The sequence below is a fragment of the Fistularia commersonii genome, chromosome 4 (assembly GCF_037954325.1).
Source record: "Fistularia commersonii isolate RoL2024-O1a breed Wild chromosome 4, RoL_Fcom_v1.0, whole genome shotgun sequence".
NCBI lineage: Eukaryota > Metazoa > Chordata > Actinopteri > Syngnathiformes > Fistulariidae > Fistularia > Fistularia commersonii.
In genome coordinates this window covers 10,844,852-10,859,179 of record NC_141287.1, presented here as the reverse complement: position 1 = coordinate 10,859,179, position 14,328 = coordinate 10,844,852, and the positions used below count along the sequence as shown (strand labels likewise).

General features: G+C 38.9%; 1 protein-coding gene across 1 annotated transcript in view; it reads right to left on the bottom strand.

The window, feature by feature from the left end:
* xpo4 (exportin 4) overlaps positions 1–14,328 on the bottom strand; it is a 58,726-nt gene that overhangs the window by 21,156 nt on the left and 23,242 nt on the right. The window contains exons 8-13 of the mRNA XM_086145286.1: positions 7,781–7,938; positions 6,431–6,605; positions 5,904–6,080; positions 3,541–3,683; positions 2,257–2,402; positions 1,015–1,192 (exon numbers count right to left, since the gene is read on the bottom strand). Coding sequence (XP_086001412.1) covers positions 1,015–1,192; positions 2,257–2,402; positions 3,541–3,683; positions 5,904–6,080; positions 6,431–6,605; positions 7,781–7,938 — 977 coding nt within the window. The remainder of the gene's footprint in view (positions 1–1,014; positions 1,193–2,256; positions 2,403–3,540; positions 3,684–5,903; positions 6,081–6,430; positions 6,606–7,780; positions 7,939–14,328) is intronic.

The window sequence follows — 14,328 nt, the reverse complement described above, 5'->3', positions numbered from 1 at the left end:
AGTGCCGTGCAAGTGAGAAGTTTTTCATATACTGCCTTTGTTAAGTTGGTATTTTTCTGTTAAACTCAGGACAAAATAGTTCCACTATATACATCAGACTATCTCCTCAACAAGGATATGATGTCAATGTACGTCTGATATATTGCTGTTGTTTGACTAAGTGATGAGCCGTGGTAAAGTTCCAGTGGCAAAAAAAAAGCAAGGGAGTCTTGTATTTTCAAGGTTTTCCACATGAATTGATCACAGACTGTGATCAGATCTTCACTTATGTCAAGGGTACTGACAAATATAATGTGCCTAAAACAATAACACAAAAACTAAAAAAAAAAATGTCATGCCATGAAAACTTCAGAGTGGAGTCTTGTTGAAAAAATGAGTTTGGAGGTGTGGCGTAGACCTTCTTTAACTGATTAAAATAAGTGTAATGAGCCAAGTGATCCTAAGATATATGCAGAATGTGGCATTAAATCTTCCAAGGTGAGAGTCAAGACTAAGAACTATTCAGAAGAACACTGATAATAACCAACAAATAGTGACAAAGCAACTCATCTGGACAAAGGAGACTAGGACAATATTCAGAAACTAGTCCAAAGAGGAAAGCCTATCAGCAAGTGCCTAGCAGCCATGGGTTGTCCCGCAGCACAGCCCCAAAAACCTATTTGGAACCATAACCCTTTGGCCTCACGTCCCAAAGGAAGAGACGTCAGGGTAGGATGCCATGTATTGCGCATTGCAGAGAGAGGTGAAAATTGAGGCTTGCTTGACAGTGGTTTTGCAAACTGGTTTCTAAGGATGTGTCTCTTGTCGTTACACTGTCAACGCTGCCAGTAGCACGTCAAGGAAAAGGTGCTTTGCACCATAACATGGATTATATTACAACTTGTGGAAATCACTGCTCTCTGTGAGGCTAAAAAACAATTTCTGAAATAGTAGTTAATAGTTGCCCTTTTCCTTTTCAATTTTAGCCTCATCTAAAATGTACGCTTGATTCATTGGTAGTTTTCTGGAGATTACCTGATGACTGAATCGGTGCGGTTGCAGCCTGGAATGGAGGAGGCCTTTTCCCCTGGTGATCCAAGGATCTGAAGCGTTGTGTTTATGTCTACATCTGTCGAATGTTTTATGGAGAACTCCATCACCTCAGATGGGATCAATGGGGTTTCACCCTGAGGGTCATCTGCAAGTAAATAGCCTGGAGAACAGAAAAACATTGTTACAGCCTCAGTCTTTTTTTTTTTTTCTTTTTTGACAAATGCACAAATTACGTTTGCATCTTCAATATTTTTATTATTCAGGAATATCATGCATGCAAGCTGGAGATTTAAAATTATTATAGTCAAACTATTGATTTTTATTTCCTGTTTCTTCTATAAATATTTCCTCTTAAGATCTTAAGCAGTCACGATATGAATTGTATTATAGGGCTGATGACCCCAGCATGTCCCTTGATGCATAGAAAATGGAAACATGTTCCACGGCGGTGAGCGATAATAAACATGTCAAAGTTTTGGTTTATAAATACAGTGTATTGCATTTTGTGTCTGTAAAATTGCATAATCATACATTATCATTCTTTTGCTCATTTGATGTCGTCCTAAAAAAACGAAGTACGTGCAAGCATCCTTGGCCATGAAAGCCAATTCAGATTTTAAATCCTTACAACCACTTGTTTCCTTGGGCAATTTAAGCTTCTCTAAAAGAAAGCGCAGCCATTTTTCAAATGCATTCATATAAATTTCTATATCTGAGCAGAATTAAAATATAGGTCAAAGATATCTGTTAAACTGTAATTAACAAGTAGGTCATATTAAGAAAAGTTTAGACAAAAAAGAACCAGTAGAATTCATATGAAAACTTGTTTTTATTATTATTAGCAGCAGTAGCAATAGTATCGATCAAGTATTTAAAATGTTAGACTTTATGGATATCTGAGTAACTAAGATTTGGCTTACATGTGTTTCTTGGTATTATAAAGCTACAGACAGAAAAATGAACGAGTCAATACCCTAAACAGTCAAATAACTGGTGGAGAAGAAAAGAGTACTTCTTATGTTGAAAACTCATTAAAATGTCAATTTTCAAGTCAACTATGTATTTTTAAAGTGTGTGAAATGTGGACCGTTCAGAGTTGTAGATGCGAATGAAACAAAAATTCTCTTTTACTCTTTTAATTTTTTTTTTTTTTTAAATAAAGTTAATACAGGAATCAAGGTCATCACACAAGATTACAGAGAAAAGCTTAACCCTGATGCTGACCTGAGACCAGGATAATCCAATGAATATCTTCATAGAGGCTGTCTAGCACTTTCCGATCCACTGATTTTGGATCAGATGAGGCCATTAAGTGTTGTTGGGTCCTTTGGAGCTGACCATGAAGCCGAGTCACCCTGTCCTCCAGCAGGCTGGGGGGTAGAAAGTCACAACAAATACATTAGACAAGGAAATTCCAACAAACTTATGTAGCACAGTTGGAGAGACAACAAAACAAACAAACAGTAGATCAAAAAAAAAAAAAAAACAATTGTAATGAACTCTATTCTTTTAATGACATGAACTGATAAAATATCTATGATTATTATGAAAGAAGCAAGATGTATCAATCCTTTCTGTCAAAAATAAAAGCTTCACTCTGAAATGCCTCATGGGGTTGCAAGACAGTGAAAACTTAACACAAAGTAAAGCAAGGAAAAGATGAATTCTCAACCTTTCCATTTCAATTAAAAACAGGTTAATTTGAGCAAAAGTAAAATATGTTCCGACTGAGCAGGTAAATAGCTTATGTACATTATTGCTTCACTCATTTTCTTTCAGAAAAAAATATTAAAAAAAAAAAACCATACGAAACGACACGGTTAATTTATTCTGATTTTTGATTTGCTGTTTGAGATGCTGCAACCACTTGCTATATGTCAATGCGAGTTTTAAATCAGGGTTTTTAGCTTTTAATGGTCGTGCTTGGGCCTATATGCACCCCTTCTCTGGCCTTCCTTATGTTGTTTTGGGGATTTTGCTGAAAACAAAACATGTCTAAGTCCTTGGCTCTGTTACCAAAAATCCATTATTCCCCAGTCACTTTTTCTAATACCATTTGTTATCTTTGTTTGATTCTTTTGTTTTTATGTCAAGAGCCCGTAAAGGAATAGGAGTAGGAATAGAGATTGAGGCAACCTTGGTCATGTTTCAAATGGGCGCATGACCGCTCCCAGATGAATAGGCATTTGATTATATCACTGCTATTATTTAAACTGACCCGCTCAGCAGACTTGGAGGGGGATCTGTGATCTGTCAGGCTGTTATTCCAATACAATTATAGGGGAACGACAGATCATCTGAATACAAATATCTAGATTAATGTGAGTTTACAGTTTTACTCTGGAGGTTCAATTATGTCTTTTGCGTCACTCACTTACAAGTCGGTCAAATTCCAAAGGCTACTAACAATACTGGCTTAGAACTTTAGGTCATAGATGGATATAATGAGTGCACCATACAAATGAACCACTAAATTATAGTAAAATCTGTCAAACATTGTTGGATTACCTTGTGAGCAGGGGTATGCAATGGTCAGCAGCCACGCGCCCGAGCATGCCAATGCTGGACAGCTGATCGGAGAACAGCTCTCTGTCATCTTCTTGCAGCTCGTTGATGTCTTCCTCGTCGAGGGATGCTACACCATTCACTGACTGGGAGGGAGTGAGGAGATAGGCAGTATAGTGAAACGGAGTTGCAGAGCAATTTGTATCTATGTGGAATTACATATTTCCGATTTGACTTCAACTTAAACATTATATATACAGCGGGGAAAACAAAGTATTTGATACACTGCTAATTTTTCAGCTCTTCCCAATTGCAAAGCATTTAGAGGTCTGTAATGTTTATCATAGGTACTCTTCAACTGTGAGTGACAGAATCAAAAACAAAAATCCAGAAAAAAATATTGTATGATTTTTAAGTAAATATTTGCTTTTTATTATATGACATAAGTATTTGACACATTACAAAAACAGAACTTAATATTTGGTACAGAAACCTTTGTTGGCAATTAAAGAGATGAGATGTTTCCTGTAGCTCTTGACCAGGTTTGCACACACTGCTGCAGGGATTTTGCTGCAGCAAGGACTTCGCCATATCCTTGCAGTTAATCCATGACGGCGTAGTGTGTAACTAATGGTTTTCTTTGAGACTGTGGTCCAAGCTCTCTTCAGGTCATTGAGTTCTCGGCTGATCCCTCACCTTCTTTCTCACTGATCACTGATGCCCTGTGAGGTGAGATCTTGCATGGAGCCCCTGACTAAGGGAGATTGACCGTCATATTGAACTTCTTCTATTTTCCAATAGTTGTGCCAACAGTTGATGCCTTCGCACCAAGCTGCTTGCCAATCGTCCTGTAGCCCATCCTAGCCTTGTGCAGGTCTACAATTGTATCCCTGATGTTCTCACACTGCTCCCTGGTCTCGGCTATTGTGGCGAGGTTGGAGTTTGTCTGATTGAGTGTCAGTTACAGGTGTCTTTTTTTACAGGTGAGGAGTTCAAGCTGGTGCAGTAACTAAAGGGAAGAAGTGGAGAACAGGAGGGCTCCTTAAAGAAGAACTAATAGGTCTGTGAGAGCTGCAATTCTTACTGGTTGGAAGGTGATCAAATACTTATGTCATGCAATTAAATCCTTAAAAATCATACAATGTGTCTTTCTGGATTTTTGTTTGAGAATCCACCACTCACAGGTGAAGAGTACCTATGATAAAAAAATAGACCTCTACATGCTTTCCAAGTGTGAAAAGCTGAAAAATCAGCAGTGTATCAATCAAATACTTGTTCTTCCCACTGTATGTATTTGCACACGTGCCCACGCACGTGCGCGCGCGCGCACACACACACACACACACACACACACGGCCAAGAGGTTGTAGGCCACGTAAACTGACTGAGCAGGATCAGTGGATGCTGAGCCGCCTAGTGCAAAAAGGTCGCCAACTTTCTGCAGTCAATCGCTGCAGACCTCCAAACTTCGGCCTTCAGATTAGCTCAAGAACAGTGTTCAGAGAGCTTCATAGAATGGGTTTCCATGGCCGAGTAGCTGCATCCAAGCCACACATCACCAAATCAAACGCAAAGTGTTAGATGCAGTGGTGTAGAGCACGCTGCCGTTCCACTCCAGAGCAGTGGAGACGCGTTCCCTGGAGTGACGAATCGCGCTTTTCCATCTGGAAATCCGATGGATGAGTCTGGGTTTGGCAGTAGCCAGGAGTGCGGGACTTGTCTGACTACATTGTGCCAAGTGTGAAGTTTGGTGGAGGGGGGGTTATGGTGTGAGATTGTTATTCAGGAGCTGGGCTTAGCCCCTTAATTCTAGTGAAAGGAACTCTGAAAGCTTCAGCAAACAAAGACATTTTGGGACAATTCCACACTCCTAACTTTGTGGGAACAGTTTGGAGCTGACCCCTTCTTTTTCCAACATGACTGGTCCATAAAGACATGAATGACAGAGTCTGGTGTGGATGAACTTGACTGGCCTGCACAGAGTCCTGACTTAAACCCGATAGAACACTTTTGGGATGAATAGGTGCGGAGACTGAGAGCCAGGCCTTCTCATCCAATATCAATATGTGACCTCTCAAATGCGCTTCTGAAAGAATGGTCAAAAATTCCCATAAACACTCCTGAACCTGGACAGCCTTCCCAGAAGAGTTTAAGCTATTGTAGCTGCAAAGGGTGGATCAACATCATATTGAGCCCACATCCCATTGGGAAAGGAATGTCACTTAAGTTCATATGCAAGTCAAGGCAGGTGAGCAAATACATTTGCTATATAGTGTGTTCAACACACTTGTGTATATGTAAAAAACTGAGAAAGACACTGGAGATTACTGTGGCCAGATTACTGTTAGAAGATGACAGAACCTCACCAGATTACGAGTGCCGTCAGGAGCAGCCAAGTGGCACTGAATGTATGAGTTGAACACCTGGACTGCTGATTGCAGAAAACAGCCACGAGGAAAATGCTCCTCATCTTGGACTAGGGTCAGCCATGACTCCAACAGCTTGTCGTACGCCTCCATATACACCATGTCGTCCTTATCCAGCTGAGCATGTAGGAAGGAAAAGAGATTTAAAGAATTAAACTCAATGATTAGCGGTACAACAAACACAGTACTCTTGGTCCTTGTACCTGATTTACAGCCAAAACCACCTTTCTGTAGAATTATTTATATTCCTTATAAATATGCTCAAACTATGCTATCACTTAAACTTTACTCAACAGCAGTATAAATAATGCATTTATGAACTTGTTTTCAATTTTATTTTATTTTTTGTTAAAAAAAAAAAGGGAGAGAGATATGTGTATGGGTCTGTTTGTTCCAATTCACCTGAATTTGACAGTAATGTTTGTGATAGATTGGAATTATGAGGCATCTGGAGCATTGCAACTTACCACCTCCTCTAAGGTAGCACTGCGTCCAAAGGAGCAGGTGAGCAGCGTGAGGCAATTAATGAAAGATGAGAAGAGGTCACTGGGCAGGGCTGTTAAAATGCTCCGGGGGAACATCGTGATCAAATTTGAGATGATGTTGGCGATGCCGACTGCCTCGGAGTCCTCAATCTCAATCCTGGGCACAATTTCAACAAATAGAGAAAATGATTACTTAAGTAATGAATATGCATCCTAAAAAAGTATTAAAAAAAAAAAAAAAAAAAATGTATGCACATTTCTATGACAATTTTACTGCTTAAAACTTATGTAAAACTCTTGTTCACTTCTGATCCAAGTCAATGTGTTTTTCAGATTTTTAAAATTGAAATAGAATTTATTCCCTATATTTGGAGATCGATCCAAACCTTTTTCTGAGAATTATTCTACGCTGATAGATCCTATAGACTGGTTTAACTTGAACTCCACTGTAAATGTAGTTCAGTTCAACTAACCGCTAAACATAACAGATTTAAAATGACATTTGAACAAATTCAACATGGACCTTTAATTCTATTCATATTTTTGCATTATCCAGAAGCAGTAATTAAAGTTGAGAAAATTATTCAAAAATTGTACAAAAGTACAAAAAAAAAACAAATACCCATCTTAATTTGTCAAAAAGGTCCAATCTCTCAAAGTATGAAAATTATAAACCTTTAACTATTAATGAAACAACTTGGAGAATCTCCCAACACAATGTAAATGAAAATGTCTGAAACCAAAAATATAGAAGCAACATCTACAGAGCAGTTTTAACACTCCCAGAACTGTTCACTGAGGACACGGGAAGTCATTCAACAGAAGTCAACATTATGTAATTGACCAATCTGTTGCTGGAAAGCGCTGTTTTGTTAGCGACCGATTAATTACCAATTATCATGCTGTAGTCAGATATGTTTTAATACCCAAAATGTATTCTGAACATGTGCACATGTAAGTGAGCAAATGCTAGTACAACCAAGCCATGTTGGATTTTGGTCAATAGAGCCAAAAATTCAACAGTCTCCAGTGAAAACAGGATTTCTGATATCTGACAATGCAGGCTTGCTTTTCTTCCTGTGATGCTTGACAGGAGCAATTCCAGGCATCGGCCTCAGTCAGACACATTGAGTGTGTTCTGTATGAATGGGACTTTCAAACTGCACTCTTCTTTCACGGTATGCCCAGTTCTGGCTTCCAGCGTCATTAGAAACTACAATACAAGTCCTTAAGGCAATAATACTAGTTTTAGTCTGTAAGCAGCTGCTGCCAAATTCATCAAGACCAAGTGACAAACTATGTCTTCACTTGTTCGTCATACTAACACCTCACCCATTGATCATGCTGAGCAGTCCCTCCACTAGGTGAGCCAAGTAAGAGACCTGGGCGCTTTCATCTGGAAAGATTGGTCCATGCATGGAGGCTAGCTGGGCCAGGCACTGCAGGGAATCCTGGGCCATGTCAGAATCCTCCCGAATTTTTCTGTGTACCTGGAAGAAATAAGTTATTTACATTCTTGTCTTCTTGTTTCTGTGTTATGGAAGTAATCGCTTTATAACTGTTAATTTGATCGAAGACAGGAGTAAAAGAAGTGGCTGTGTCATACTGACATTCTCAAAAATGTGTATGTCCATGTAAAGTCCACTAGGATGAAGTAGAGCATCTTGAAAGGTCTGACTGTCTTAAAATAAATTAGTCAAACCATAAACTACTTTTCCCATAATTCATGCCAATCATGTTACCCGTGATGTGACTGCTTCCCACCATCAGACTACAGTGTATTCACATCGACGCAATTTTCACCAAGTGGAATTGAGAAATACAAATGATCCCTATATATACCGGAAGAGAAAAGTTGATGCAGATGGAAGGCTGTTTCAAGAAAGATGGGAATGCATATGTAACATTTTGAATTCAATGGTCTGAGCTTTGGGTCTGAGCTTTCACAATCTAATAAAAAGGAATAGGTAGCACAGGCATTAATATTCATCACAGTGATTGAAAGATGAGCAATTCATGTGCAGCTTTGAGAATATGTTTTGGCTCTCTTCTAAGCCAGTGCAGCCCCCCACCCTTCCCTTTCTCCAACTGATACTGTACTACAAGATTTCTTTCTTCTGAAATTCCTAATACTCCATAAAAGAAGCAATTAAGCTTTCAACATCCTTCTCTTTGGTAGTCTTTTTTATCACTTCTCAAATCATCTCCTTTTATTAACAGCTTATACAAAACGTCCAGTTAAAAACATTTTCTCTCTGTTCTGCAGCTGAATAATGGGCCGCACTGCAGCCCTGAAAAAATATCTCAGCTGCTAACGCTGCACACGAACTGTAGTCATAAAGTCTGTCGCTCTTGAGACCATCTTAAAGAGGAGTAAGTGGAAGGCAGTGGTGTGCTGAGTGAAGTGAGTGAGCAAGACAAAAAAAAAAGTGGGGTGGGAGGTGGGGGGTGCAGGTCAACTCCAAGGACAGTGCAGGCTCCTCAAAAGCAGCTGCACTATCAAAAGATCTAGGCCATGCCAGTAATGTCAGTTACTTCAAGGCTGGATAAAGTTAAGAGATACAAGATGAATGCGTGTTATCGACAACAAATGTATTCTGTGGTTAGATGAATGGGGAGACTTCGAGACAACTATATGAGAGAAATAATAAATATTGGCTGAGAAAGAGAGATTTGTATTCCATTTAGCTTTCAAAAAAGGCACTCATAATGGCAACACCCAGCAGTTTGAGGTGGACAACTGGCTACATGGACGGTCATGGGAAAGGAACAAGTGATGCAATAGCCAATCAAAAGTGTAATGCAAGATGATATTTATGTATTTATACCCTGTACCCAGAGTGCAATACAACCGAGTGAAACAGTATCTTTTAAATATCGTTCTGCCGGAAGTGAAATACTCATGTCTTTTAAGGAATACAGTTGAATGAATTTATTTTTACCGTACTTATCTTAATGCAGGTGACTGTATGATATGCGACGTGAGAACATTTATTTATTGCTTTTATATCGTAAAAGATGTAGCGATGCAAATTTCAAATAGTTAAGTAGGCAGATGGATCTGTTGAGTGTAATTAAATTCCTAATAAAATCATTACTAAAATTACATAAATAAATTGTTTGAAATAAATGTTTTTAATAGAACGGCATAATCACTGCGTGTAAGAAGAGATTTTCTTTTCTTCTTAAGCAATATACAAAAAAATTTCTGCTGTTGACTGTCAGGACTGGTAAATCCCACCAATAGCTTTACTGCTCACAAATATCCAATTTAAAATGTCAAAAAGAAATTGTTTTGTAAAGTTCTCAACACTTAACACAAAGAAAAAATAACATGGCAAAAACAGACAATTAAAAATCCATATTTCAATTAAAATAATGAATACATTTGTAATTCTGAGAAAAACTTCAAACTGAAACTGAATTGTAATTCAGTGCTAGCAAGGAATAACCAATGTAAAACTCCCGGCATGCAAAGCCATCTATTTCTTTAATTTTCAGAGAGCCCAGGAAGATTGTGCCCAAAACAAGGATCCTGAGCAGCAAACCCCCTGCAATTTAGTGTTTTAATTGGGATTATGTTAACAGAAATAATAGAAAATAAAGAAGTAATTGCAATCTCAACTATAAGAATTTGGGGAAAGGATAATTGTGGGACATTAAAAAACTCTGTTCATAAATCCTATCACCACTTTCGAAATTTGGAATCAAAATGAGACGAATTGAAAAAATGAATTCACAGCCGAATGCAAGGAGCAGGATGTTTTGCCCAGCTTAATAATTTGTCACTGTATAATAAATTAATAATGACGATATATGAACAAACTGAATACCAAATAATTGCCCCTTGACAAAGGTGGCTTCTCCATACATTTCTAAAAGGATGCTAAGGTGAACCACAGTGACCTATTGTTTCACATATAAATAAATAGGCCGAATAGGGACAAAATTTATAAAGACTATTTGAACCAATACTGTCTGTAGGATTTGGCACTTCATGTAGATCAGATCAAAACATTGAGTGAACAAAATTAAACATTACCTGCTCAATTTTTGCAGTCAGAGAATAAAATAGAACTTGGGTCTGGTCACAGTTTTATGATTCGGGCAAGTTTAAAAAAATCTTTCCAAAGCAGGGAAACTGGAGTGAGAAACTCAACAATATGCACAACAAATCCAATGGACATTCAAATAATTCTTAAATCAAATTCTCTACGAATGATTTCAAGACTATTTTGCTATATTCATCTGCTTTGCATTAGGAGATGATGCTTTGGTGGATTTCATGGCCCCGAAAATGATTCATACTGAATGGCATCTACTCATCAAGCAGAGCTATTCCAATGCAACATTCACTTTGTAACAGAAATCAATGCTGCTGATCCTGGGTTGATTGTGTACAATGTCTACATCTGAGGACTGAGGTCAAAGATCTTTGACCCACGACCTGACAGGTTAGAATGATTTAAATTTATTAGATTCAAGTTCAATATCGAATAGGTTTGGCAATGAGATTTGCAATAGCAGACCTCAAGCTGTACACACATGGTCACAGATTTTAACAAATGCTTTATTTTTTTCAAGTTCCCTGTTCAGTTCCATTTACTTTTACTTCATCTGCTTCTTCTTCTTCTCATTTCGTCCCATCCCTTCAGGGGTCGCCACAGCAAATCAACCTTCTCCATTGAACCCTATTCTCTGTGTCCTCTCTCACTGCGTCCAATAAATCTTCACTTCGGTCTTCCTCAAGACCTCCTGCCTGGTAGCTCCAATTCCACCAACCGTCTACCATTATATTCACTAGCCCTCCACTGTGCATGATCCCACCACCTCAGTCTGGCTTCTCTGACCTTCTCTCCAAAACGTCTAACATGTGGTGTGCCTCTGATCCTATTCATACTCATTACTCCCAAAAAGAGAACCTCAACATCTTCATCACTGCGACCTCCAGCTCTGCCTCCTGTCTTTTCGTCATCGTCACTGTTTCTAGACCATACAGCATCGCTGGTCTCACCACTGTCCTGTGCACCCCTCCTTTCATTCCTGCTGATAGTCTTCTATCACCTAATACCTCTGATACTTTTCTCCACTCATTCCAACCTGCTTGAGCCCGTTTCTTTACCTCTTTTCTACACTCTCCATTGCTCTGGACTGCTGACCCCAAGATCTTGAAATCCTCAAACTTCTTGATCTTCACTCCCAGTAGCCTCACCATTCCACCCGGGTTCCTCTCATTCACACACATATATTCTGTCTTACTGCAACTAACCTTCGTTCCTCTCCTTTCCAGCGCATACCTCCACCTCTAAAGATGTTCCTCAACCTGTTTCCTGCTCTAACTACAGATCACAATGTCATCTGCAAACATCACGATCCATGGAGATTCCTGTCTAACCTCATCTGTCAGCCTGTCATTCACCACTACAAACAAGAAGGGGCTCAGAGCTAATCCCTGATGAAGTCCCACCTCCACCTTGAACTTCTCTGTTACACCTATAGCACGCATCTCTACTTTCTCACAGCTAACATACATGTCATGCACCAGTCTAACATACTTCTCTGCCACTCCAGAGTTCCTCATTCAATACCAGAGTTCCTATCTCGGCACCCTGGCGTATGCTTTTTCTAGGCCTACAAAAGCACAATGCAACTCCCTCTGACCTTCTTTGTACATTCAATTAGCATTCTCAAAGCAAGTACCATTTACTTTTAACATTTTGTAAAATACAAGAAATCGCTCTCCAAAAAATTTTGAACCCACATATTTTTCAGTAAATTCAGACATTATAAAAATGAATTACAGATAGAAGGAAAAAGATTGAAAAACAAGATATTAATAAACCAAAAATCAAGATACACACAGACTGCAATCCCAAATTTCTACTCTTCAGTTATTATCTAAGGCCGAACACTGAAAAATAACCCAATTCTAAAGAGGAAAAAATACCAATAAAATTAATAAAATAGACCCCAGTTACATTTTTTTGGGTCTGGTTCCTAATACCCGCATGGAGCACCAAATATCCACCTGTCAGTGCTCTGACAAGGAGAAAGCATCCACAACCAGCAATGACGACCTGAGCCATGACAAAGTTGCTGCTCAAGTGACACATACAGTATCGCAAAAAAAAAACCAAAAACATCAAAATACAGACAATTGGAAGGAAAGCCTGTTGGAATCCCTCCTGAAAGTTTCTCTCCAAAGCTACCCTCTCTTTGGCGACATGCTGCTCAGAGGTCATGTGAGACTGCTGTGTGTGCATAATCAACATGGCATCTATGGGTGAGATATTTAGGGGGCACCAGTAATTTACAATTTACTGATAGACTATGCATAAAGGGCACTCACATGATAGAAAATAACTTGAGCTATAATAACATTAAGAAATATGTGATCTAATGACTACTTTTCAAAATCCCTAAAATTGTTTGGTAGCCCATTTTACACAAGCAGCTATTACTGTGCCATTTGTGCAACCATGGCTGACTCCATTCAGGGCAAGTCATTGGAATATTATAGGTTTCAATCTACTGAAAACCATGTTATTGTAATTTTTTTAAGTCGTCACTGATATTTTACAAGGTTACACCCGCATGATGGTAACCATGTTGTGTAATGCTTTTTTTTTCTTTTGTGAACAGTCATAGATATTGTGACACTGAGTAAACATTGTTTTTGTGTATAATGCATAATTCAATATCTCAATATGCCTCACAAGGAAGTTAAACTGTAGTCCAAGGGGCAAAGCAATGGGTGCTAAATCTCCATTAAAAAAAAAACAAAAAAAAACCAAAACAGATTTGTTGATTGTGTTCATTTTACCAAAGGTGGTTGATGCTCGTTATTCTTACAACCCTAATAGGTTGCCCACTATGCTACTGATCTTGGTGTTTTCAGAAAAGGAAAGTAATCCCAGTGCTTGGCCCAGCAGTAAAACATTTACAAATTGCATTGGTGGATGCCTTGTACGCTGCAATTGTAACTGGTAGAAAGTGGAAATGACACTACTGGATAAACAATCGTGGAATCCCTCTTTATGATACAGCTCAAAAGTGACGCCAGAAGTGACAATGGACAAACAAATGGCATCACATGAATTGCATGCTTGGTTGGATAGTAAGTAAAGAGAGAGAATCACTCTCAGCACTCCTGAGTTGGTGTTCAAACAGAGGGTCATACAGCCAACGTGTAGACTGCTGGAAAACAAAAGAAGTTCATTAACTCATCGGCCAATAAATCGAGTTGAGGCTCGGACATGGTGTGGGTTGTTGACCTCTCAAAGCGAGTTGTAGGGAGCAGCTGGTTCTGTATGTGGGTACTTGTTGATCTGTCTTGGGATGGGTCGTAGCGCCAAGTTGTACGTGGATGAAAGGTTGTGTCAAGAGACCCCCCTCCTCTGTTAAGTGATGTTCTCTCCAGTTTAATAATGATGGCTTCTTTGCCTACTCTCTCAAACCATCTGTCCTCATAATGAACAGCTTTCAACCTAAGCCAGTGTCCAACCCCAGCACGTGCCAGAAACTCCTAGCAGTCTGTAAGAACTGTAGAAGCCTCTTGGATGAGAGGACAAACTCTCTGTACTCAAGAAACTATAGAAATTTCATCACTTGAAGATGTTTCACCCCTCATCTGAGAGGCTTCTTCAGTTCACAAATGTTTCACAACTGTAATCCCAAATTACACTAAATCTAAAGACTTTTTACTGATTTGGAAAAGACTCATGGAAAACTATCATCTCACAACAGCTCACATCTAAAGACTAGTTTTTAGGGTTTTTAGTCTCAACTTAGCCTACAATGACTCGTGAATCTTACATTTATGATCTTGCATCTAAAGACTTTGAAAAGACTTGGAAAAGACCCTATTTCAGTCCAGCGTT